The sequence below is a fragment of the Rhagoletis pomonella genome, unplaced genomic scaffold (genome assembly GCF_013731165.1).
Source record: "Rhagoletis pomonella isolate Grant_MI unplaced genomic scaffold, Rhpom_1.0 Rhpom_scaffold_00002, whole genome shotgun sequence".
NCBI lineage: Eukaryota > Metazoa > Arthropoda > Insecta > Diptera > Tephritidae > Rhagoletis > Rhagoletis pomonella.
In genome coordinates, this window is record NW_023458556.1 from 43,663,764 (window position 1) to 43,691,730 (window position 27,967).

Here is a 27,967-nt window from a genome sequence, read left to right on the forward strand (position 1 = left end):
AATGATTTTTTGGCAATTGAATTAATTTTTAAAAAATTGATTAGCTGCTGCTTGCTGTATTGTGCAGCGCATGAATTGAAAATGAAAATGAATATCGCGAATTGTATGCAAAGAGCAGGACAGGACATAAAGGAAAATCAGCTTCAGCAGTGGTCGTTTGGAAGTAAAAAAAATATGATACAAAAAAATTTCAAACTTGATTTTAGTTAAGAAAAAAGAGGAGTCCGCTTATGAGGCGTACAGAGAACTACTACCAAAAAGAACTATGTATTTTGCTTCTTGACTTAGGAGAGCCAACCACGTAGATTTTCCAGATCAGCTGCGCTGCTAATAGATTACTAAAAGTTGCTTCTCATGTTAGCCGGTAACTCAAAGGTGCCGGAAGGACTCGAATTTTATCCTGTTTCGGCGATCTAACCCTCCTTAGGTCGTCGAAATACCCCAATCATTGTTCGCTTCTCTCCACAGTTTCCACCCAATGAGCCTCCACTGCTCCAAGGGGCTCATCATCCGATATTATTCTCTAAATCTCGTGCGAGGGCTATCCAGCAGCTCTTGATACGTTCCGTCGCTTGCTTCGTTTGCCAGACCAGAATATAGCGGAATGTGACGGAGTGCAATTCGAGCCTTGGCTTGTGTAACGTTGGAGATCCGACAACCAGTAAACTATAACAAGGGAAAGAAGTGACAAACGAATTTTAAGACCTTTAACTTCAATTCCAATGTGAGTAAAGTTCGGTCAGCCGTAAGGCTCCTGTCCAGCCCACCGAAGCGCGACGAAATAGGGGAAATTGCATTCAGTGATCGCGCTCGTCGGAGCCAAAGCGATCCATAAACAACCAAAAACTATGCCCTTATTTATATATCTCCTGCGCCGAAGTTCGAGTGGTCATCGAGGCCCCCTCTCCCCTCAGGACCTCAAAAGGTGGTCAGCGAATTATCAGAGTGGTCGACACTCGTCAGTCATCTTCAGAGATAAAACGGCAAAGCCAAGGGATCCCCAACATTTCGAGGCTTCTTCAACTACCAGAGGGGGTCTCCATCATGTCTTATACTGACCCTTGCCCGATATTGGTAGAACGGCTACCTCTAGGAGCCTAACAAAATCCTCAGAGACCATTTTCACCATCTGGACGTCGATGGCGTACCATTTCCGACAGTGAACCCAAAAATCCTCGGAGTAACCGTTCGACATCCTGCTCTCTTTCGTAACTGGCGTTTGTGAAACAATCTTTTTTTGTTTTTTGTCTTTGATAGTTAAATTTCCTACTGTGGCCCGGTTCTAAACTAAGCAGGGGCTGTGTGGACACCAGGGTCAAATCGGATGCAGTGGACGAAGCTACATACCTGTTACAACATAGCAATCCGAATAGCTACGGGATGCCGTCTGATTTCGCCGGAACACGATTTGGATAGTGAGGTCCAAATGAGCCCAGTAAGAGAGACAACATCATGCTCAGCAAGTAGTTCTTAGTAGGGCGCTGCAGACGTGAGCAACCGAACAGGCACTTGGTTGAGGCGGCACCATCACCAAGGCATGTCAAATAAAAATAAAACAACTACTGGCGCCGGCACTGTGTAGATCAATAAACGAAAGGGAGACTGTTACCACCTTCACTAACTCACGTCCTTTGAATGCCGCCATCGCAGTACAATCGCATTCTATCTCAGAAGATGAGCTGCCAAGAGAAACCCGCGTTACTCTGGCTAAATTGCGGTCTGGATATTGTAGTTGGGTAAACTCCTATTTGTACAGACTACACCCCAACGTACCCACTGTACCACCTATTCACAAGCCCACTTAACCCAACTCAAGTAACACCCCCCTCCCTCTGGTCTCATCCCGTCGAAACAGCACGTTTTCAGGACCTATCGTTAGCTGAGCTTGTTGACAACGACTCAGATTCTAGGCAGGGATAAGTAGCCGCTGCAAAAACAACAACAACAACAGCAGCAACGGAATATGCATGCAGATGCTGAAAAAATCTGTCGGTGACGACTTTCGTCAATTCTGATATTTTTGGAAATCCGGAAGAGTGGTCCCACAACGCAAACCGAGGAAATCTGCTGGGACTAGATAGCCTGACAACCAGACAGACGTGAAGAACCCGCAATGATTAAGGGGTGGTAGAAAAGAAAAATAAAAAATAAAAGATTTTAAAAAGTGTAAACTGAGAGGAATGCTAGTTCAACGTTTTCAATTTTGGTACTTGCAAAACAGAGCCTTAAATTAATAAATCTACAAATATTGAAATTGTAAATTCGGTGCTTTTTTTTTGTGATTCTGATCACCCTATGGCTATGGGTGCAAAGCCCACAATTTCTACAAAAATTGTTTTCATAACCGACTCTTGGCTTCAAAAAAATATGCCTGAAATAAATACGAGTACAAACTATGTGAGTAATTTGAACGTAATGTATATTTATTTATTTCTTATTTTCTACACGAAAAATATGTATTGAAAAATCGCAATGATATTGATACACGCGGCACACCAACCCAAGCAGTCCTAGCCAATTGGCAATTTAAATATTTTATATAGTGGAAAAATTGGAATATGCATTTTAAAAACGCGCCTCAGCGTTTCACAACAATGTGGCCAAACAATTGAGGCGATTGGCTTGTGTATGGAAATCAAAAGTGAGGCCAATACACCGAAGCCCGCGTACCGGCACAGTGGGTTACTTCTCCCCCGGCGCATATTGTTGTTGTTCATTCAATGAAGAAAAGCATATTAATAATGCATGCAATAGAGGCATATTTTTTTTATTTTGTGAGTGAAAAATCAGCGAAAAACAACAATGCGCAACAAATGGGACAACAAAAGGGTTGTGCGCCTATAAGCAATGAAGTTAAAAAGACAAGTAAAAGTATAGGGGCGCACTGAAAAATATGTATATGTACCAACAAAACGGAAGCGGAAATGGATATGCGGCGCACGCCCTACAACGTTCATGAATTGGGAATAAGGAAAAATCAAATTTAACATTGCGGCAATGCAGAAATTTTTGGTTTTTTTAAAGAGCACATTCAATTTATTCACGAATGAGGGTAAACAAGTGCGTCTGCTGGCATTTACAAGGCGGCACATTGAAATTCTCTTGAGTGACATTTCAAGAATTGGCCAAATGCTATAAATTCGGCGATTTTCCATTAGTGCACCTCTGTGGGCGTACACAGAGTCAAAACGGGAGAGATTGAATACATAGAACTAAAATTAAAGAACAAATGGAAATTCACAGCAGTAAGAAGCGAAAATTGCCAATTTATGCGAACCCCGCCGACGTAGGGATAACCCCTTTGGATTGTATAATAAATATGCAATAGTACAACAAGCACGCATATTGTTGCTGCCACAACAAACGGAGTAGCCATTAAGGCACATCTACTACATCTGTACGAGTATAGAAAACAACCAGGCAAAAGTCAACGAAACCAAGCCCCCCACCCCCAAGCCATCCACGCTACTTACTGTACTCGCACTTGCTGCTGATTTGTATTCGCTTATTGTATGCCTTGTTGTATTTTCTCCGTTTATTTGCCACAGTTATTGCCTCTCTTTGTATTATAAATATATCCTTTACGTTGCTTGCCTCTTTTTACGAATTATTATTGCCTTATTTACTTTTGTTATATTGTTGATGGTGGCGGTGTTGATTGCATTTTTGTTATAATAAAATTTAAACTACCATTTTGGGTATTATTTGATGCGAGATTAAAAAGAGATTTACTTGGCACTTAAGGGCAAGAAAGAAATACAACAAATAAAAAGGCAAACAAGGCGGCCGTTGGTGAGTAAGGCATGTGTGGGTTGAAGGATTGGAAGTTAAAAGATGCGAATGTGTACATATGTAAGGTGTCAAAAGGGTTGTTTTCTTTACACTTGCGCAAGGAAATTTATGGGTTAGTATCGATAATTGACCATAGAAATAAAATTTTAATAAAGCTAACTGCTTAACACGCCATAAAAACGGACATAAGTGTGCAATTTTAATGCAAAATAGGATAATTTTGAAAAGCAGTGGAATGGAGTAAAAGTTTGAGGGAAAACAGCTATCTTCTTCAGATAACTAAATACATATTTATGTACATATATTTTTAGTACTAATAATCAAAATCGAACTGCCAGATGGAACTAATGCTTCTTGGTTTTCTGACAACTTCAGTCGTTACGCTTGAAGGTCCCGTTACACCCTACAGGTCTAAATAGTGATACGGGGTTTAACAAACAAGCTCACAGTTGATTCTAAAAACTCTCAAATTTTGTTGGGCTATCCAGATCGACCAAAAACCGTTTTTTTCTTTTGTGCGAATTTATCAAAATACGGATATCTGTCATTTGAGTGTAGAAAAATAACTACTTTTTGATGAAAGTAAGGAAAAAAATTTAGAATTGTGAACTTCTATTAGAACAACCAACCACAGCGACCTTCTGACCCATGTAAAAAAAGCCTTGGTGAATAAATTTTCTTGACCTCTAAAATGAACTTCAGATATATTAATCTCAAAATTTTTTTCTTTTTTGATCTCAGAGCAGTATGTAATGAACTTTTAAAACAACTGAAAAACAATTTCAAAATTTTTTTAAAAAAGTTGTTTTTAGGTAAAAAAGGGCAAAAAGTCAAAAATTTTACTTTTACAGTTCATTTTGAGGGTCTGATTGAAAAGAAAATCACCTTGACCTTAAAACCCACCTTAAAGAATAAAATTTTAGAATTTTTCCCCTTCTTTTGGCGTAAAAATTCACTTTTTTAAAAAATTGTTAAATATATTTATCGGTTCTTTCTACTGACCATGGAAATTAATTACTTGACGCCGGTATAGCATAAACCTTTGTATCGAAAAGTTCATTGCGTACTGTTTTTAGGTAAAAAAAAAAAAAAAAAAATTAATTTAAAAACTTCTATTTTTGAAGATTATTTTCAAGGTCTGGTAGTAAGCGAGATCAAGGTGAAGTATATCCTGTCGTCAAGCCAAACAGTCAGCGCATTTTCGCCTTGACCTTAAATTTAGTGCCGGCAGTTATAATTTGGAAAAGTAAAAGTAAATGGACAATGAATCTGACGAGGTCGCACTTGAAGTATTCGAGAGATTATTTTGCGGAGGATTTGCGGGCTCGGTTACCGCACACGATGGAACGATAGGCTCAATTAGCTTTAGAAAGATATAAACGTAGTGTATCGCATTAAAATACGGCGGCTCTACTGGCCTAGTCATGGCGTACGAATGGACACAAGCGCTACAGCCCTGGAAGTATTTCACCCCGAAATACCCCGCTGGTGGTAGGAAAGAAATACCTTTTCCTCTGCGACGAGAAAACGAGGTGGAAAATGACTTGGCATCACGACAACGCGCTGTACATATTTGGAATTAACTAAAATTGCTTCGACATTACCACCGCCAAACAAGAAGTTCTGGCTATTTTTGCAGAATTAAAAAATGCAGGGACCGAAAATAACAGTTGATTTTTTTTTAACAGTTTTACTTGGCCAAATATTTTTTAAGGCCGAAATAAAAGTAATTTCTTAATAATAAACAATTGCTTATCCAAATTAAAAAATGTTGGTACCAAATGAGAGAGAAGAGCCACCTACTGAAAAATATTTCAATGGAAAATGTTATGTAATTACCATAGAACACATCTTGGGTCAGGTATATGAATTTCTTTTGTATTAAATGATGATACAAATATATAAAAAGAGGTGGTAACCTTCGTTCGTTATTTCTGCTTAAAAGCTATTTCAGTCCTCTTTCATTTGATACCAAATTTGTTTAATTTGTATAAGCGGTTTGTTTATTAGCCGGAAAGGACTTTTATTTCGGACCCAAAAAATATTTGGCAAAGTTTAACTGTTAAAAAAAGAACAGTTACTTTCGGTCCGTGAAAAAATGTAAACGTGGTGATGCTTTTTTCTTCAAATAATATAATAACCAAAGACAAAAGAAAATTCCCCACTCACCTATGATTACATTGCTGGCAAGCGAAACATTCCAAGTGATAGACATTTGTGCGCGCTCGCATGACCATCTCAAAGGCCGGAATGACTTTACTGCAGGCTGCACAATAGCCAGTATTACCAAACAATCTACAAAAAATAAAGAGTAGATGAATTAGCAAAATAACATTTTCTCTTAAATAGAAATAATTTGTAATCTATTGACAACACATACCTCAAATAATCACGTTTGCACAGCATAAGATTACCCTTCGTATAGAGCGTGGAACCGACCTCACCCAAGCGACAATCACAACAACCACATTTGAGGCAATCCTCATGCCACAGCATGTCTAGAGCGCGCAGCAAGTAACGATCCTGTATGTGTTTGCCACAACCGGCGCACAGCTGACTGCCATTGCCATTGTTATTGTTGTTGGCATTACTATTCGCATTGCCGACGGCGCTAACGCTGGTGAGACCGTTGTTGTTGCCATTCGGATTACCAATATTGGGATTGCCATTGCCGTTGTTGGGATTTTGCGCATTCTGTGGATTATTTGGACCCATGTTGGGCTCCGTTTTGGTGATGTCCATAGTCATCATCTATGCACAAAAGTAGAAGAAGAAGAAGAATAGAAAAATAATTAAAAATATGCACATAAAGGCAATGGGGTACACCCCTGTGCGGGTGTATATACATATGTACGCATGTTTGTGTGTATGTGTATTTAAAAGAAATGCGTTAAATAAATTAAGGGTTAAATATATGCACGAATAGCCGAATGATTAATCTAAAGAGAAATAAATCTGTGCAGCAAAAGTTACTGGCTAGTAGATAAAAGATTTAAAAGAAATGAATTGGCGAAAAAGATTTATGGCCGCATCAAAAGTCGCAACAGGCGTTGTTGTGTATGCTACTTTGGTTTGGTTTTATAATAAATGATTTTCATTATTTTTTTGAATTTTTTCTGTATTTGTTCGTTTTACTTAACTTTACGCCTAATAAATTAGCTAAGTTGATGCTTTTAATTGTTCGGTTGTTTATATGAAAGCAGGTGAGGAACGTAACGCTAAAAAATCGCGTCGTCGCCTGGGGTTGTCTATGGCGTGCGGTCGGCGATCCCACGCGCCTGCAACAAGGCTGCTGAAGATACCACTTTGAAAAAGTCATCATGGAAATAATTGCCACCACTTGACTTCGCTTTGAATGGGCACACTTGAGAAGGGTTGCGCTATCAACGGCACTCGAAAGTAAAGTATTGGCGGTTGAGTGGGGGAGTGTGAGCAGGTATTTGCCGGTATTTGATGTTTTCTGTATTATTTATTTATTCATTTTTAACTTTTTTTTATGTTAAATGACGACAGAGATTAAGGCGTTTGGGCTCCCGTGAATAGCAGAAGGGTAGAAAATATTGCTATTATTTTTCTATAAAATTTGCATTGCAAGTACTTACTAATTTAAGTTTTGCCTTAAGCTCTATGAAAAAGTGTCGTAAAAGAAAAATTTCGAATTATGCCAAAATGAAGGCAAGGACCTACAGTAGATTAGAGGCTCCATATTCATATAACTCTTTATTTGGCCACACGGGTGACGTGGGCCTGCAAAAGACATTTTGGTAGAATAGTCCTTTACCGTACGATGGTCCGTCCGATTTTGTCGTATGCAGAAAACGCTACAAAAAATCGACATACCATGCCTCAATATACTGCAAATGATGGCCTGTTTCTCGATCACTGGATCTTTAAGTACTTGCTCTGGAGACGCTTCTAGTAATGACTCCTTTTCATATATATATTTGTTCAAGCAACAGCAGCCACGGGCTAGCTATTAATTCAGGACCACACGACATATCTGGTTTGGAAAAAAGCAGTTTTTCTGACTCCATGACCAACAGAGATCTGCTTTGTATTTTATTTATTTTTATTTCCCAACAAAAATTGCAGATCACGAAGACTGGGCAGACGGTTCAAGGATGGAAGACGAATTAAACTTTAAAAAATGGTTAAGGGAAGCGTTTTCAGTTATCCTTTCAGATAGCCAGCTGCGCCCTGTCCAACGGAATGATCAAACTTTAGCTTGTTAAAGAATGTTTTGATTTTTTGACACTGTTCTGGGTGCCATGCTATTATGTATGAAGTAAAATGCATTGAGGTTGCCGGCGGATCCTCAACTGACTGTGGGAGCGGAACCATTTTCTTGACCTCACTTGGTCTTCTTCAAAAGCCATAATTACTGGGTGGGTATAGTGAGAATGCACTTAGAACTGGGGAGCAGAAGGGGCCTTAAACAGGCTAGGCTTTTTGGTGGCCTTTCGATGGGAAGGATATGATTTTGTTAAATGGGGCTAATATCAGGTTAGTCTCTGGGCATTTAACTGGTCATAACCGACGACGTTTTCATTTGCTGGGTGACGCGACCACAGAGTGGAAAAGGACAAGGATTGAGAACACATTCCTGTTGAATCTCCACCCTCGGTTAGACAAGAATTAATTCATTTTAAAACGTTTATATACGACGATTCTTACATATGTATATAAAAAGGAATTTGTATACCAAGTTCCTTTTAGGATACATTACGAAAGCTAAAGATTTGTTGGGCATTGAGATTAATCTCCAGAAATTTCTTATTTAATTTTTAATAATAATGACTTAAATGCGATAGGAGCTTCCAGGCATCCGATGATCTGGAAACTCGATAATCTAGACTGAAGTCAAATCAGTCTACAATATACGGAAGTTGTGGTGGATTTTAGTCCTATAAACAACTTGTTTTGAAGAATAGAGAAAGATGAATATGAGAAAAAAATAAATAATATTCATGGTGTTTTTTTTTTTCAAACAAAAATGCGTATGATTTGGCGCCATGTGATTTTTTGTTTACTTTAAATAGATTTTGTGTTTGGAAATTTTTTCCTTTGAGTACGTTTTCGTTCGGCACTTCACATATGTTTTTTTTTTTTAATAAATCGAAAACGCAAAACAAAAATCAAAGACAATAAGCCCAGCTATTATAAGCAGGGACCAAAGATAACTGTTATCGCGAATTTACATATTGAAAACGTTGACCAAATTCTGAAATTTTACGAAAAACGTTGTTTCACAACAGTTATTAGATGAGAAATATTTATTGTTTCGCGGATAAGAGTTATTTCCCAACGTTTAACAGTTAGGTATTACCCGGTGTTTATTTTTACATTGTCTGATAAGAGTTATTTCACTCTATCACTGTGATTTCCCTCATATTTATTTTACTGTACATCACCATCTTCATCAATATCCTTATCATACGACGTTTATCAGACAACGTAAAAAATAAACGTTGGAAAATAACTCTTGTGTCCCTGGTTGTAAGACATTTTATTATCATTTTCAGATTTTGTGTCTGACGGCATGCGAACCTGGAGATGGTCTAGAAGCTAAAAAAGAGTGTTTTTGGTCTTCACCTAAGTATTTAGCTTTGGTCGGAAAAGACGCTTAAGGAACGGTGCAGTGAAACCTGCCAAGAACCGAATAAAAAACCTCAAAAATTTTACTTTCAGAGATTCTTGGTTCATATTTAACTACGAAGCACCATAAACCTGTGTCCTTGAAAACTTCGTCTTGATTAAAGAATATTTAAATTCTGCCGGATAAGTTTTTTCTTAACAGTTTTTTTTATAATTTTCTAAGAGAAAAAGAAACAAAATTTTTATACACGTTGTTTTTTTTGCGATTCCTACTCAAATACATCTGTACATATGTTGCTTTCATTGTATTTCGATTTATTCATCTTAAATTTTCAGGAGCACACCAACGAAGCTTTTTCTTTTTATAACTTTCAACCAAGCTATTAATTATAAACCGCCAACAGTAAGAAAAAATATACAACAGCAGTTCATCCACGACGCCGACAGACACACCCACTTGTTTGCCTCTGTTATTTTCCACCAACATTTGTCCACTTTGAAATCCGCTCGCGCGTAACAAGGATATTTTGTTGCAAAATGTTACAGCTTTGCCCACAAATCACAAAGTGACCATCAGCACAAATATTCATACCAGTTCTTTATATGTACAACTGCTACTTTACTTGTGAATATAAAAAACTTAGCAACAATTGCATTTGTTTTCAACAACCTCTCCTCTGTCAACAGCTGAGTTCTATGTGCCCTCCTAGCCCACCCAATAGATCGCCCCGCGTTGTGTGGCCATAAGGATGGAACCTACTACTTCCTATCAACTCCAGCTAGCAGTCCATGGTCGACACTGCAGTCACCAGCTGTTGCGAACATTTGCCAAATCACAAAGCTCAACAAGCGAATATCCGGCGGAAAAATTATTGATGCTGCTATTTGTGTTGTTTGCTTTTGGCTTTTTCCCTTAGTTGGCTAAATGTTTGCTTGTGGATTTCGAGTTTTCATTGCTCCATTCTTTACTTAGTTTTGAGCAGCCACATCGTTGCTTTTTCTACAACCCATTATACATGCATACATATTTACATTTGTACTTGCCTACACAGAACATTTCGACTTTGTTACAGCTTCAGTTTTTGTTTTTTGTTTGTGCCTTAGTTTTCCTTTAAAGATCTCATGTTATTGCTATTTACATATGTATGTACTGTTATCTATTTAATTTATGTTAAGTTCTCTGCTTCCTTGTTTGCTTCTGCAGAAAAAAAAATTATCACAGCACATCAAACTCTCAAGTCAAAAATCTTTTTCTGTCAACGCATTTTTTTTTTTTTTAACTACTATCGCCTGTTCGATCTTTGTTTATCAAACATTCAATCAACAAAATTGTTTTTCTGGTCACATATGGTGTATTCGTATCATTTTCCTTTAAAAAAGTTATAATGCTGTGTATTTTTCTTACTGAAGTAGCTAATAAGCTGTGTAACCAATTAAGTCCCTTTAGCTCAGAGGTAGAGCACTGGTCTCGTAAACCAGGGGTCGTGAGTTCAAACCTCACAGGGGGCAATGTGGAAAATCGAATGCAATTATTTTTTATAAATATATATATTTTTTTTATTGAAATATATTGCAAGACCATATAAACACTGGTTCTCAAACCATTAGAATGATTAGAGAATTGCATTACATATTTATCTAACATGACAACAAAAACAATAAAAATTTCTCAAAAGCTAAGTTCAAGCTCATATTTTGAATTTTCAAAATGATTTAGGTATTAAAACAACACCTTGAAATCGGGTCATAAATAAAAAGTTATGAACAGCGGCCCAACCGAGTATGTATATCTTTTATAATAAAACACGAAAACTTTTGATTGACTTTTATTGAATTTTTTGAGTAAGAATACAGATTTTCTGGTTATCCAGCCGGATACTGCTAAACTCGGGTGGAATTTCCCCCGATTTTTACTCTACACATTTTATTGTATTTTTATTATCAAGTATAATAATTAAGTAGCTACTTCTATCTTCTACATAAATGATACCCGATGCACAAAATACTCTTTCTGATTTCTCTGTAGAGGGTGGTGCGCAGAGAGCAAAATTTTGAATTGCAAAAAATTTCAGCAGCGCTCGTTTCTGGGCAGCCAAGGCAAGCCTTCGAGTGTATTTCTGCTATGAAAAAGCTTCTGAAAAGCTATAAAAAGCTTGTCCGTTCCATGGTAGCGTAAAATTTTAGGTCCCTCCATTTGTGTTATAACAACAATACCCCTTAGCACAAATCGGAGGGGAAGCTTGGCCAAACACCTAGCAAAAGTGTAAGCCTAAAATATTTCTTTAATTTATTTTATTACCAAATATTAGCAAATATCGTAAGCTGGCTCTTTAATAGAAGCTTTCGCTAGAGCTTGCTACTTTACACATGATTCAGCTAGTTTCTTAATGGTAATTGATTTATTATTTCAAATAAGTTCACCAGTGAAAGAATAACGTGAAATTAATTAGGGCATCAATCGTCTACTGGATATACGAATCGGGCTCTTATTTTTACGTAGTATCCGCAATCAGCGTATCAGGAAAAAATAGAAGTTAATATTTTAATGTACTTCTAGATCAAAAAGTTCCCGAAAAGTCGCAAGAGGACACGAAAAAATTACGATAATCACCGAAAAAATCTTGAAAAGGAAAATATGTATGAAGAATACTGAACAGTTCCGGAATATCTAAAATTCTACGAAAATTTTAGAAAGTTCCAAAAATTCGGACTTTTCCGGAAATCCCAGAATGCTATGGAGAATTTCAAAGTCTAAGGGAAATTCCGAAAAAATCTGAAAAGTTGAACACGAAAAATTCCGAGATTTCCTAAAAACTGAAACACGAAGAATCCCAAATTTTCGATAAAAATCCCCGATAGTTCTAAAAAGATTCAAATAGTTCGAAAAAACCAGATAGCATCGAAAAAATATATCTACCTAGTTAGTTAAAAAAAAATCATCAAAATAGTCCCGAAAAAATCCAGATACTCACGAAAATGCAAATAGTCCAGGAAAAAATCCAAGTAGTACCGAAAAAAAATTAAGATAGTATCGGGCAAAGAGAAAGTTATTAGAAAAGACAGATGGTCCCGAAAAAACCCAGGTACATTGTTCCGAAAATCCAGTTAGCGCCGAAAAAATTTAGGTAGTACCGAATAAAAATATGCATTTCGTGAATTCTAAAAAAATGCATTTAAATAATATATTTTATAATTTAAATTTAAGTAAAGTCGGAATTTCATACTCTCTAGGATTGTTCTATACCGAAAAAATAAACCACTATTTTTTCTTTTGAAATCAAAAAATATTTAAAGGTCACACAAAGCGCCTAAAATTTCCCATGTATTTTATATGGAAAAACCCCATTTTCGTATAAATGGTATAGAATTCATGAAAATCAATATTTTTTGAAATAGTTGGGTATTATTATTGGGAGTCCCTGCAAATAAACAGAGTTTTCTGATCGAAAAATATTGATTTGCGAGAATTCTATACCATTTCTATGGAAAGTTGTTGTTCCCATATAAAATACCTGGACAACTTTGAGCGCTTTGAGCGACCTCTAAATATTTTTTGATTTCAAAATAAAAACCAAAATTGGAATATATTTTTTTCGATATAGAACAATCCTAGGGGGTGAGATCATTAAAATTCCGACTTAACTTATTTTTTACCGCCCTAATGCACATGCTTACAAATATTTTCCAAGAAATAGTACTAATGCGACGCCTTTTGAGCACCGACCAGTATCTATTAAAAACTGCAGTATACATTTCTGCGTACGACATATACAAATTTCTAGTCGAATCGGCAATACACATACATATATCAACTGCATTACCGACGCGGCGACTTAGAACTTCAAATAGTAGTAAGCCAAGGACATCAGAGACTAGAGTCAAGGACATTTGCAAGGTGCCTTGGACAGGCGCTGCCGCGCAGCAGGTTCTCTGACATTTATCAAGGTTTACAACAACAAATACATGCATTACATATATACAGTTCCTTTTTTCTTTTCATGGAAGCTAACTAACTTTTTTCTTTACACAAACTATTTAAAAAACTAACTCTTTCCAGAGGGCTTGTTCGGGAATTGAACCCGAGACCTCTCGCACCCGAAGCGAGAATCATACCACTAGACCAACAAGCCGTTGTCCCCCGTCTTGCCAAATACCCCACTTCGCAACTGGCGAGTGGGCTAGCAAATGTGCGAATGCGACAAACAATCAAGAATGCTAAACAAAATATTAATGAATACATACAGTGCTGTGCTAAACTGCCGGAGCATGTGCAAAACAACAGCAACGCAGCGATAGCGGTGTTGGAAGTGAAGCTATTTTTAGCACAGCGATGCGACGGCGAATTGCAAAATAAAAATCTATGTACCTACGTATGTAAGCAAAAATGTACTCGCATACATACATACTTATATATGTACACAATTAAAAACACATTTCCAAATTCATTGAAAAGACACATTAGGGGAGAATGTGAAATTAGCTGCGGCTTACGATGAACCAGTGCAAAATATGGATGATTCTAATTTTTCCCACCATTCAAAAATTAAACAAAAACAAAACCATTTAGCTACCCTTCACGATTTTATACATATGTATGTATGTACGCATTTTGTGTTTGCTGACTTTGCTTTTGTTTGACGACTTTGCTTTGCTTTTGCTGCCGCAGTGCCTGCTATTGTATATGGCCGTTTTCCCTAGTTTGTTGTTGGCACGATTATCGTTCTGCGGCAGCGCACATGTTTATAAGTTGCTCAACGTGTGCCACATAAGAACAGCATATTCGTACAACAAGGTGACTGCTAGCATGAATGAGATAGCTTGTGCGTGGCGTTGTTGTGCGGCATTTGGCAGCGAATGCATTCGAGCCTCTTTAGCTCAGTGGTAGAGCACTGGTCTCGTAAACCAGGGGTCGTGAGTTCAAACCTCACAGGAGGCAGGAAGTAAAAAACGGTTTTTATTTATTTATTTTTTTTATTTATCAGAACCTTAGCGTATACTTATTGCAATTAGAATAGAATTTGAATTATTGAAAATGAAGTAAAAAATATAATTTATCAAAAAAAATATCTATCCATTAAAATTTAAATTAAGTACATATGTATGTACATTAGGGATGGTCCAAAATGAGTAAAGTCGGAATTTAATGGCTCTCACCCGCTATCGAAAAAATATAACCTTATTTTTTTATTTTGAAATCGAAAAATATTTAGAGGTCGCTCAAAGCGCTCAAAGTTTTTCATGTACATATTTTATATGGCAAGAAAAAACAACTTTTCGTAGAAAGGATGTAGAATTTTTGAAAATATATATTTTCGATCGAACAATACCGAATTGTTTATTTAACCATTTTTTAATACTTAAGAATTTTTTATTTATCCTCCGTCTCATTTTCTGGCATCTACTGGGGGTTTTGGCCAACCTATAAAATATATTTACTATGAAAAAATGGTTAAATAAAAAGTTGGGTATATTATTGGGAGTTCCCTGAAGAGAAGCAGAGTTTTCTGATCGAAAAATATTGATTTGCAAGAATTCTATATGTACCATTACTACGAAGAGTAGTTTTTTTCCTATATACAATACATAAATAAATAAATATAGAAGTATATTTTTTTCTGTATAGAAGAATCGTAGGGGGTTAGAGCATAAAAATACCGAATTTACTTTATTCACATGTATTAGGGGGTTAGAACATAAAAATACCGAATTTACTTTATTCACATGTATTTTTGGACCACTCTAGTGTACATATATGTATATGTATTAAAATATATTGTATTAAAAGATAAAGTATGTATGTATTAAAATATAAATTATGACAAAATATTAATAAGTGAAAATGTTTTTACGGGAAAACGAAAAAATATGAATTACCATGTCGAGGATGCTCTATTTTCTGGGCGTTCGACCGAACGTAGGTTAAACTGACGTGAAGGCCATTGTTTTAACCGGAAGTCCATTCCAGATTTTTTTTTAAATAAATTTTTTACTACTGACTTATTTTAAATGATTTCTCAGAATTCTTATAGCATGCTCCAAAAGACCAAAACATATTTCTTTCTCTATCACCATTTTGAGTGTTCATTTATCGCGGCCACACTGTACACATTTAAAATAGATTAACTGCAGGTGTAGTTTTAAATGGAATTTTAAATGCCACAAAACAGATCGACGCACATTACTTAAATCACAATTAAGCCCGTTCACTTAGAGAGTTAATCGATTGTTTTGCGCAACCGCCTTTATGTTTTACCGCATTTAAGTTTGTTTAGCTAATGAAAGATAATGGTAAGAGCTTAAAGTGGCAGGCTTTTTAATGAATTCATGCACATTGTGATCTAACTTTCAGAAGTTATGTATAAAGCACTCAGATTTTTGACTAAACTCAGCGCCAGCCAAACAGCGTTCCTAATAGTGGGCGCACTTCGTAGATGCTCCCAGAGGGGATAAGCGAACATACGGGCATTCGCTTATTTAGCACAATTACTTGTACTACTTGTACTTGTAATATGTTGTACTGGTTTTGCTTCACACCTGTCAATTCATTAGCACACGCTGAGGCTCTTAAAATGTCTTTAATGCTCTAATTAGGGGAGCAGCTACAACAAACAGCCAGTAGTAGTAGTCGGTTATTTGGTCGGTTGGCCAGCGCGCGATCGAGGTAATGAATTTGCGCGCACCAAAAGAACGCTGACCAAACACATGAGCAATATTTTGTTGGTCATATGTAGCGGCGACAAATGGTGAATTGTATTACCATGTAGTAGATATACTCAGATATATTGTATGTGCGTACAAATATTGCGCATAGCTACAGACATGCCGACATGCACAAGACTCATAACTCGACTAATTAACTTAGCCATTTTGGCCAATTTATGAGACGTGCGCGGCGTGGTGTGAGCGTTAGAATGCGAGCGCATTAAACATTAACGACGGCAACGTGTGCGTGTGAGTGAACTTAATGCCAAAGATGTCAATTTTAATGGTTTATTAACGTTAACTGAGCCAGGCAAGGAGAAGGCAAAAGGTGTTGCGCTGATATTTAGAGCGTTGCTTTGTTGCAATGAAAAAAAGTTTTGTATGTGTGTACATTACTCTAGTTCAAAGAAACGACTACTTTTTCAAAATCTCTTGTGAAGTATTTTCGGGACAGTGTAAAAGATTTCTGTCAAATGCCTTAGACCTTAATAATATGTCTTTGAGGTGGGTTATAGCGAATAGCTATTTTCGGAATAAAATTTTTTCAATTTTAAAAAATTTATAACTTGTTTTTAAATCAACCTATCGGTATGAGCGATTTCCATAAATTCACACATCCAAATGTTATTGAAGGTTAAAGTCGAGCACATAAAAAATTTAACGTTTCCTTTTAAATTTTCAGCAAAATGTTAAAATTTATAAGAAATACCATACCTAATATAGTGCTTGAAATGTTTTAATTTTCTTTGAGAAAAAATATAATTTAACAATTTCTGAATTGTAAAGCATATTGCTGAATTTTCATTCGGCATTAAATGACAAACTTTTTAATGACAATGTTGGGCATTAAAAAAATCTCGTGCCATTAGATACATTCATGAAAATATACATCATGGCAGTTTTTAAATAGCATACATTTTTTTTGTCATTCTAATGCCTAGTGGAATTCGACATAATAAAGTGTGTGTGTATTCATTCTTACATTATTTAATTTTAATTCTTTAAACGAATACATCCAAGTTTCAAACTTTGTACATTATTAAAAAAAAAACTTTCAATTTGAGTACAATAATGTGCAAGTTCGAAGTAGCTAAAACTTACCATTGATTTTTGGCATTTTTTTTACGGTATCAGTAATTTTCTTGCATAAGATAAAAAAAAAAATACTTTTTAAATAATTCAAAGAAAATTTAAAATTATAAAACTACCAAAAAAAACTCTATGATATTTAGTGAAAAGTTTTAACATTTTGCCGAAAATGTAAGAAAAAAATTATATGTTCGACTTTAATCTTGAAAAACTTTTGGAGGAATAAATTCACAAAAGACTTCGTTTTAAAGTCTTAAATTTTCTTCAAAAATATTCGTATCATTACGATACGAGTATTTAAAAACGAAGCGGTCCGAAAATATAACACAAGTGATTTTGAAAAAAATTAAATATGTGGTCGGTTTTTTTCTGAACCAGTCTAATGTACATACATACATGCCTACATACATACATATGTATAGAAAACCCCGTCATTTTTGTGACGAAGTGTAGCTGAACCTGCGCGCCGAACAATTTCGCTAATAGGCAATTAAAAGTTTAAAGACCAGGCCTCCCCTTTTTTCCCCTTTCGTCGCTGCTTAGAAGTATGTATGTAGTTGCTGGTTAGCGCGTAAAATATGGAACTCACGCTTGCCGCAATTAAGTTTAATGGTTTGCAATTTTGCAAAAATCTCACATAGACTTTATATTATTACCTAAAAACGTACAATAATAGTTAGAATTAAAACGTGCGTTTATTTGTTGCATTGATTTGTGTTTTTTTTTTTCATTTAATTTTTCATCAGACTTGGGGTAAATGGTTTCATTTTGCCTGTTCACCCGTCTGTCAGCCGCACCATGGCTGGGCATGGAATGTGGCGCGCGCATTTTTATCTTTCGCTGATTTGGTGTTTGATAGCATTGCGCACGTTGAACGCCACGAAAGCGTCAAAAACACGAAATGAACAGCTGTCAAATGTGCGCGCCCCCACAGTCTGCGAAAGGCTGCAGCACCAGCCAAGGCGCCATAGCAAACAGCAAAAAGAGGAAAAGTGCAACAAGCCAGGCTCACAAGTTGTGCGCCAAACGTGGTAATAAACAGATAATAAACTTGCAATGCCACTGCGAAAATAAACACAGCGTTACATTCATATGTAAATGAAAATGCCTCCTTCGCTCCTTTTGGTAGGCAACGCGCCTTCGCTTAACTTTTAGCACGTTTATTTTTGCCTGTGAAAATATGTGAAATTCCACGCCACGCACGGGATGCACATGCAACACCAAAAGTGCAATAACAACATTTTTGCAGCCACTTTGGTTGTAACTTTTTTACTGTTATCGCGCGTATCTTCTGCCATGCTGCTTTTCTTGGCCCTTTTTTCTGCTGTAATGCATTGTAGTTCGCTGTTGCATACTTTTTGGCGTTTAACTTATGAACGATACATATTTACATACCTATATGGTGTCTGCAATGCCAATTTACACTTTATCCTTCGACTGCGCTTTTACCGCAGGGCACCAGCTGCAACACTATCTCTCGCCGTATTGATTGGTCGTTATTGTTGTGGTTTCTCTGACAGCGGTTAAGCTGAAATTTGTGCGGTTGATTTCCGACGATACATCGATAGTTACATATATGCACGTTTTAAAGCAAGCAATTATAACTCGCAGCCAACTCTCGAGATTTGTTTAAACTTTTAAGTCCTAAAATTTTGATTGTTAAAATTCGTCAGTAATGTCTTACTGCCAGTTTCACGAAAGAAATTTAAATGAAAAATAATTTTTTTGCTAACAGTTTCCATATTAAATTCAAATGAAAAAATCATTTCTCACTTAAATTGCTTTCGTGAAGCTGGCTATTAGGCATTTCGAGCGCAGCTCTTCATTTAGTGCAGACTCTCTTCATTTATTGTCAATGAAAGCCACAGCATTAATCCGTCAAAGGCCGCTCTTGCATCGCTCACGAATGTTCCGACTAGACTCTCTTCGTTTATTGTCAATGAAAGCCACAGCATTAACCCGTCAAAGGCCGGTTGTATCATATACTTCCGTAATTCAGTGGCCAAAGACACTAAACAAATAACATGACACGTTGAACACATTCCAAAGGGAGAAAGGTCTCGGTCACAGGATCAATTAGAACTTGTTCAGCCGTGGCTTTATCCTTTTCCTAGAAAATACATAAGTCTCTTAAATAGAGTTCCAATACGGTACCTCACTACTTATTTAACCGAACACGATTGTCTTTGTTCGCTTATGCTTAATTGATTAACATTTCAGCCCTCTCTTGAGGTTTAGTACAACGTAGGAATGCATTCTCTGTAATTGCCCGGAATAAAAACTACTTTTACTGGTAAATAGTGACTAATATAAAGCTATTGTACCTAATGTACCTTTTAACTGAAACAAAGCCGGAAAAGTTATAGATATGCTACCTAGAGAATTAACTCTGTACGGAATTCAAAAGAGAGCCGAGAGTGAAAGAAAACATGAGACTGGGTCGGTTGAAAGCTGCGACAGAATCGAATACAAAACTTCAGCAACTAAAATTTGACGAAAACGGTTGAAGTGGGAGGTGAGGCATCGGAAGGGGATTTAAAATGATTAAGGAATTGGAGGGATTCGCAATGCCATCAATACCCCTAGGTCAACATTGGGTGGCCGAATTGGTGATGGACATGTCAATAATCAAACTAAGAAACGATGAAGCGGCGTAGTCCTTCTATAGTGTTTTGGGTATGTTTCTTTTCCTTTTATAAGCTGAAAAAATAAATTAGAATTTTAAAATACCATTTAAAGGTCTATTTTGCGCTGGTAATAAAAAGTTTGTAACCGGTAAATAAAGTTCCTGTCAATTTTTAAACCCTTTTCGCATTCTGTGTACTCTTGTAACCGGTAAATTTTGTTACCATCTCATAAGCTGGTAACAAAGTATTGCCCCGTGAAATATGCAATGCCAGAATTTGCACAATTCTTCATAGCTGAATCGCTGAATATTTTAACTGCATTACCAACGTTCCTAGAATCGCGGTGACAAGAACTGGTAACATTTTTTGGCAATAAAATTTCCCGGTTACAAAATCTTCGGTAACTCGCAGAATAGACCTGTTCGTGTCTTCAATGAAAAACATCATTATCGTTGCGATTAAACCATACAATGTACTCCATGCCTTTACTCATTAAAAGTATCGAATAAAATACTCGATGCTACTCAAAGTATCGCTAGAAATTACTCGATTATACCGGTGAAAAGCCCAAAAATCGGTTTATCCGTAGATGATTGTATATTGTAAGTGTCCTGTATGAATGAGTATCGGGATTACCTTGCAAAGAAAACAGAAAAAATAATCAAAACATTAAGATTAACAAAAATTGAGGGGTCTAAGGGTTCCACCTCTGATATTTCTACCGGGCTGGTGTAATGTGACCGCAGGCGTTTGAGGCGTGTGGACCGCAGAAGGTGCTTCGAGACATTAATTGGTCATTTGATTCCTTCTCATTCTCAGTGCGGACGACTCTGCACAGAGAACTTGTTCGCCATTGTAGGAGCACTTTGGGGTTAGACTGAACAAAATTTTTCTCAGGAGATTGTATGTATTATGAAAAATTTTAAAACGGCCAACAAGTTAAAGAGATAATCGACTTTAATTTTGGAACATTTTCTTTGTCCAAAAGGAATTCAAACCGGTTCCCTTAAACATCTACATACATATGTATATCTATGTACCTCTGTATATGTTTGAAGAAACACATCTAAGAAGAAAACAAAAAAATGCATAATTCTTCTCCGAAACAAGTAAGAACATAAACAGGGCAATTCTAGCTCTTTACTGTCTTTCGAAGGGCAAAAGTCGTAAGACTGTTGTCAATTCTGGCAACTATCTTGAAAGCTATTTACTGTCTTTCGAAAGACCAAGATCTGCTACCGCGGAGGTCTTACCGTTATGCTGTTCGCATTTTATCATTAATTTTTTTTTAAGTAAATTGAATAAAAAAATGTGTATACATAGCTATTTTTCTTTTTTTAACGATAAGAATTAATAAATGAAAGAAAATTAAATTAGAAAGAGAAAAAAAATTTTACCAAATAAAGAAGAAAATGAATGGTACTTAAAAATTAAATAAGATTACAAATAATTTTATTAAAAACAGACAACAAAGCCTAAAAAAATGAAGATCCAAAAACCAAATGAATTAAAAGATATAGTTTTCCTAAAAAAAAAATAAATCATTAATTAAAAAAAATGAAATTAGCAAAAAAACAAAATAAACTTAAAAACGAAGAAACAAATAAAAGAAATTTCTAAGTAGTAAATGAAATTTAAAAAAATACTTTTATTTTTTACACAATAAAATCTAAAAAATTAAAAGAAAAGTTAGCTAAAAACTAAAAAAGCAAAATTTTTATATAGAAAAAAAAATAAGTTCTTAAAAACTAAATAAAATTAAAAAACCAACTAAACCATTAAAGAAAATTAAATAAGAAAGAAATTAAATGAAAAAAGAAAAAAATACATGATATAAGTTTCTAAAAATTAAATTAAACAAAAAAAATATTTAAATATTAAAAATCGGAAAAATTTTATTAAAAAAAATTAGATATAAAAATTCCGCGGCGCAAGGGCTCGAATCCGGATTTCTCGATTGGCGAGTCCGTGCCTTTCCACTCGGTCACTGCGACCGTTGCAGTCACGCGAGCTAAATGATATACAAGTGCTTTCTCTCAAAATAGTTTTTCACCACGAGTGGTAAATGAAAAAGCTTTTTTTATAAGACTTTTGTGCAAAATAACAAAAATCTTTCGAACTATCCTACCATTTGTATCTCATTTATCTTACGAAAGACTTTTTACTAAGACATAATTGTCCTGTAAAACATGAACATCTCAAATCAACAAAAAATTAGCAAAGAACGAATTCTAATTAAATTTTACCTAATTTAATTTTTAATAAACAGCTTAATTCATAAAAAGTACCAGGGTCACTGTTCAAATGTTGATGGATATTATTTGCATTTGGCCTAATTCAAATTTAGTAACGCTGTAAATCACTCAATGGGAAATAACTCACTCAAACATGCATCAATAAATCGTATTGTTACTTTAATTCAATGTCAATGAATAACGAATGCCTAATCATTTCTAATTCGTACAACAGACAAATTCAAAAATCCATAAATTTCAGCATAAATGGAAAGTAAATAGATTAGAAATTTACAGGCGTAGAAAAATTGAAATTTACAGACAAAAAACGAGCAGAGAATTGTTACTTTTTATTGTTATGAAAATCGCGCAGCTACATCCATACATATTTGTACAAATCCAGTAGATAGGTACCCATAACTTTGTATGGCCTATTAAAACCAAATTGAGTGGATGACCTAGCGGTGCAGGTGTGCTACTGCCACTCATTGTTCACCAGCGAGCGGGGTTGGAAGGAGCAAGAAGTGATTTCATGAATATTTTTAAATTTCCATTTCAGCGGTGAAATTGAAAACAAAAGCCGGCGCCGCCGCGGTGGCAAATAATGAAAATCAAGTGTCGGTGCATATGAACTGGTTTGCTCATACTTACTATGCTCGTATATGTATGTATGCATACAAATATAATTGCACGCATTCATTCATTCATATACACATATCGCTATATATGTATGTACAAACGTAGTCCCAAATATGCAAAACTCTTGACCAAATTTGGCTACACGCGGCTGGACTAACTTGGACTGGGTGTGGTAGAATCAAATTGGCTGTTTGACGGCATTCGATTTGGTAAGCGGAATTCGTTGATGTCTATGGAATTGAATTTTTGGTGCGCGGCGGAACTGAAAGCGCTATTGGAGGAGGTGGAGGACAGCCGAATTGAGCGAGTGGGTGAGTGGATGAGTCGGTGTAACCCGCTAAAATGAGTCTAGCAGTCTAGGAATGCTTAGGAGGATGAGTCGTCGTCAGCGTATGAAATTGCGCTGCCATATCGAGTTACAAACGATTTCCGCCGCGTTAAATTTACATAAAGTGATTTGATTTGATTTTGATTGAATTTTTATGAGGCGCACACAATTGCTGCCGCCAACTGCCAGCAACCAACTACCAACTATGGAATGACAGCGGCCGATCAGTACGAAGCAAGAGCCTGCGCGCACACTGAGCAGCAGCTATGGATGACCGATGTTGGTAAACAGTGGCAAGTGTTAGGCAATGATGCAACAGCGTGAAGAGTCACATGGCCAGTTAGGCCAATGGTCAGTAAAAAAAAAAAAAAAACAAAATGCACGGACTACTCAAGCACTCATTTCCTACTAACTGACTGCCTGACTCACTGCATTACTGGTGGAATTGATTGTGATACGTCATTAATGTAGTTCAATTGTGTATTTGAAAAGAATTGGTCAAATGAACTAACTAGTTTTGGCCCATAAACATACATACGCACAATGATTTCATTGATTTTGCTTTGATTGAATGAGTTTATGACATTTTCCGAAATTTTAGGAAATCACTTACGCATCAATGCAATTTGGGACAATAAAGCGCAATGGAAATCAGCATTTATGTGGTAATGTGCCAGTTTGTCTGTTATTGTAATTAAATTGTTGCACATATTCTAAGTAGATCATTGGCATCTGGTTGACTGCCTCCTCTACTCAGTCGGAGTGGGTGATTTTTGAAATGCAAAATTCTTAGCACCGTTTGGTGAATGACTAAAAACTTGATGAAACGAAGATATCCAAAATAAATAGCTAAAATTTGCCTGATATTTTTGAGTGAAAAATCGGTAAATTTTTCATAAGAATTCATAAAGACAAAGTTTAAATATAAGTAGATATATCGTTGAATCTGAAAAATTCATAAAGATCTCGTAACAGTCCCAAAAAATCTCGAAGTCCTTAAGAAATACGAAACACTAAAAAATGCCGAAAAAAAGTTCCGAAAAATCCACACAAAAAAATTTAATATTCCACCATGGGAAATTTTACAAATTTTTTGTATAAAATTAATTATGGCCAAACAAGAAAATGACTTAAAAATCAAGCTATTTTATTGACTGGCACATTATTTCCCACATTTTTACAAAAAAATAAAATTAAATAAATAAACAATCTTAAATGGTCACTTCTTAACTTTGTTACCGGTAAATAAAGTTTCTGTAAATTTTTAAATCCTTTTCGCATACTGCGCACTCTTGTAGCCGGTAAATTTTGTTCTTATAATCGGATAACAAAATATTGCCCCGTGAAATATGCAACATCAAAATTTATACAAAACGTCATCGCTGAAGTGCGGTTACAAGTAGTGGTGTAAATTTTTGGCAACAAAATTTCCCGGTTACAAAATTGTCGGTAACAAAACGGAATACGCCTGTAAGTGTAATTTATTTCAGTGAAATTCAACATATCGCTTATTTACTTCAATAGTGTCGTAATCCAAAAAAAATACAAATACTAAGTTAAGTACGCAGAAATTACCGCTAAATCTTTTTCTATGTTGTGTATAAATTACATAGATGTATCGATTACCAGTAGCTCACTACTACTATTAATTTTTATTATGGGAGTACAGCCCGCGACAAAAGATAGCACATCAATATTTTTACCAGTTTTGACTACTTTTCCTTTGCTTTTTTTACGGTTCAGATCCTTATCTAACAAAAACCATATAAGTCCAAATTTCAAACTTTGTACAAAAATCTTAAAAATCGTAAAAACTTTTCATCCCAATTGCAAGTATTTATTTTAATTAGAATTTCTAGAATAATTTTTGGTATGCAGTTTTATAGCTTACCAACTTCGCTCTCACATGTACCGGATTAGCATTATCACGAAAACGGAGTGTTGTTTCTGCCTTTTAAACGAAGAAGCGTCGGAGCACATTCTGTGTGACCAGACTTAGACTCAAATACTTAAATTCGTTCACAAAATACCCTTTTTGTTATTAGAAATTATTTACCAAGTTACTATTAGAATCTAGTAGGGGAGTTCATAATATCTTGGGCTGTTAGGGAAACAAATTTCTAGAAAGCCAAAAGACCTCTTTCCCTGCAGTCCTTTCACCATACTTAAAAGTGGTCTCATACAAAAATTTTATTTCAAATGCTATTACACAAATCATCGACTAACTCGTTAATAAAATTATAAAATATTTTTTTGTGGCTTATCCGCTGACTGAATGCGCCGATTAGACATTGTTTACCTTCTTTGGTAAATCCATAAATTTTAATCGTTCATTCGAAATGAATCCAATTTATCAAAATACTTAGCATTTATGAGCAGCAATTTACGATTTAATTATGCCGGTATGACTTATAAGTGCAAATCCACATAGTTACGAATATTTATATCAGCGTCAAGTGGCTATAATTAACCCTTAATTGCTTGAAGTCGCATAAAAAAGCAAAAAACAATTAGCTACTCAATTAAGGTGACAGCAGGTGGTCGCTTAACGCCAAATGCTAAACGCCAAATGCTAAACGCCAAACGCCAAATGCTAAACGCCAGCCAATTGCCATTCGACATTCGCCAGCATTTTAAAAAGGCCAAAGCCAAGCAAGCAACTACTCAAGTCAACTTTGGCCAAATCAACTGAAGTTAAGAGGCGACCAAATGGCATTTACTGTCATTAACTGTCATTAACCAATTTTGAACGCTTTAACAGCAACAAACAAAAAACACATAAATAAAGTGAATGTTATTTCAATGATTTGTGTGCCCCGGAATCGCTCATCCGCTCGCACGCTCGCCCGTTATTTCGCTCAATTGTCGCAAATGAGCCGCCAATCAAATTGCTGCTGTATGCATCCGTTAGTGCTCCCCAATTGTGCTGACGTTTTGCTGTTGCTGCTGCTGCCCCTATTTAGTTTGGTTTGCTTTACATTCACACAGAAGTTTCTTTGGGGTTGCCAATACTTAGTTATTTACCATCTCTGCACGGCAAATGTTGAACCTGCTGACTCTGTGTGTCGCTTTGTGCGCTTGCTCGTGTTGCATACAACAATTGTTCATTCATATTCAATCAAATGTGTTGGACGACAAAGCATTTGTAAGCAGCTAGCCATTTAATTAAAAGGAGAAAAAAAAACCATAAAAACAATGCATTCGAACGCTCGCTTAGCCTACTCGCTTACTCACTGCAATTACTTAATTTACGATGATAATTTGTCGCTTTGTTTGGATTTTCGCCGCTTCGCTTAAAAAACGCCGCTGTTTCAAGCTACGAGTATGCAACTATTTTTGCTTATTTTTTTTAAATCTTCGTCAGCGAAAATAAAAGTCAACGTTTTTGTTACAAGCTATGTCAATTCGCGAGCGCAACCAACTAAACTGGCAGCATTGACTGACTTGCTGACAGCTGTTGCATATACATAGCAGGCAGCAAGCAATAAGCGTAGCGGCGGAACCACTCAGAGTAATAGGCAATTGCCAATTGGCGGCAAAATGTATTGTTGTGTTTTTTTTGTTTTATTGTTGCTGATGATACGCTGCTGTTTTTTCACTTTTTTATGTTTATATGATTTTTTTTGCTGCTGTGCTTGACTGTCAATAGCTTTGCAAGCATAACAATAACAAAAGCATTAAATAGCAACTAATTGAATGTGGCAACCAGTGTTGCCAGAACTTTTTGGGCCGACCGGCTAACTAGCCCAAAATAAACTGCTAAAATGTTTCAACTAAAATTCAATAAATAAATCGCAAAAATAGAGACTGGTAAATTCATTACAAATTATTTTTGTTTAACAAAGAAAACTGTTCTCATTGCGAATAAAATTTCTTACTTAAATTTAACACATTCATAACAAACATTTTATGACGAAAATCCCCGCTACATCCTTCTTTGGAAAAATTTCAGTGACCCAAATGTAAAGTGGGACGCGACATTTTAGCAAGTTTTGCCTATTTTTCCACCAAAATTTTTACCTTTTTAATCTGCATTTTTAGAAAAATTTTAGCATAATATGGTACGAGTTTGAAGTAGCTAGGACTTACCGTTGATTTTTGGCATTTTTTTATATAACGGTGTTACGCATTTTTCCATACAAAGTATGTTCGAAAAATTTTTTTTATAGAAAAAAAAAATGCGGAATACAACAAAGCTGTCAAAAATCAACGGCATGTGCCAGCTATTTTAAATTTGCACTTTATTATGCTTAAATTTTAAATTTTTAAAGATGCTGATTAAAAAGCTAAATATTTTGGATAAAATTTGCAGTAATTTCATAATTTTTGCATAAAGAGTGAAATTTGGATTTATATAGTGTTTTTAAATAATCAGCTATACTTTCAAAAAAAAAAAAAATAATAAATAAAATAAAAGAGCTAAAACTTACTAAAATGTCGCGTTCCTGTTTATATGTATTTAGGTCACGGTATAATCGCTTAAAATAAAAATCATTGAAATTGGCCCAGTATTTTAAGACTTTTCGAAGTAGAAAAACTTACGGCATGAAAATTTTCTCCGAGATAAGGCTAGCCATTTCTAATAGATTTTGGGTCGCTAAATTTGTAAAAATGGAAACTTATGTATTTTAGTTCTAAGAAAATAAGGCCTATAGCAAAATCGGCTAAGAACGGCTAATTTTTATTTGCAAAATGGCTAACAAATCGGCTGCCGTCTTAACTGGCAACACTGGTGGCAACAGAGGTAATTCACTATTACAACAAATGTTATTTATCAGTTTGTTTTTGTCATGCTATCATCATTATAGTCACCAAGGTGCAGTGTCCTGATCGCAGGCTAGAATAGCGAATAACATTTGCATCAGATTAATGTTTTTTTTTTACCTTAAGAAATACTTCCAGCATCCTTATTTTCTATGAAATTTGGTTATGTTTTATTCTGTCAAACTGGTACTCTCGCT

At 35.7% G+C, this 27,967-nt stretch overlaps 1 protein-coding gene and 3 non-coding genes across 4 annotated transcripts in view; 2 read left to right on the forward strand and 2 right to left on the reverse strand.

Moving 5' to 3' along the window:
* The window catches only part of LOC118733641 (lipoma-preferred partner homolog), a 250,790-nt gene that overhangs the window by 5,219 nt on the left and 217,604 nt on the right, over positions 1-27,967 (reverse strand). The window contains exons 3-4 of the mRNA XM_036463135.1: positions 6,173-6,543; positions 5,962-6,087 (exon numbers count right to left, since the gene is read on the reverse strand). Coding sequence (XP_036319028.1) covers positions 5,962-6,087; positions 6,173-6,543 — 497 coding nt within the window. The remainder of the gene's footprint in view (positions 1-5,961; positions 6,088-6,172; positions 6,544-27,967) is intronic.
* Trnat-cgu lies at positions 10,825-10,896 on the forward strand. Its single transcript has one exon. It is a non-coding gene; the product is annotated as a tRNA-Thr (tRNA).
* Positions 13,446-13,517, reverse strand: Trnap-cgg. The gene has a single exon. It is a non-coding gene; the product is annotated as a tRNA-Pro (tRNA).
* Trnat-cgu lies at positions 14,252-14,323 on the forward strand. Its single transcript has one exon. It is a non-coding gene; the product is annotated as a tRNA-Thr (tRNA).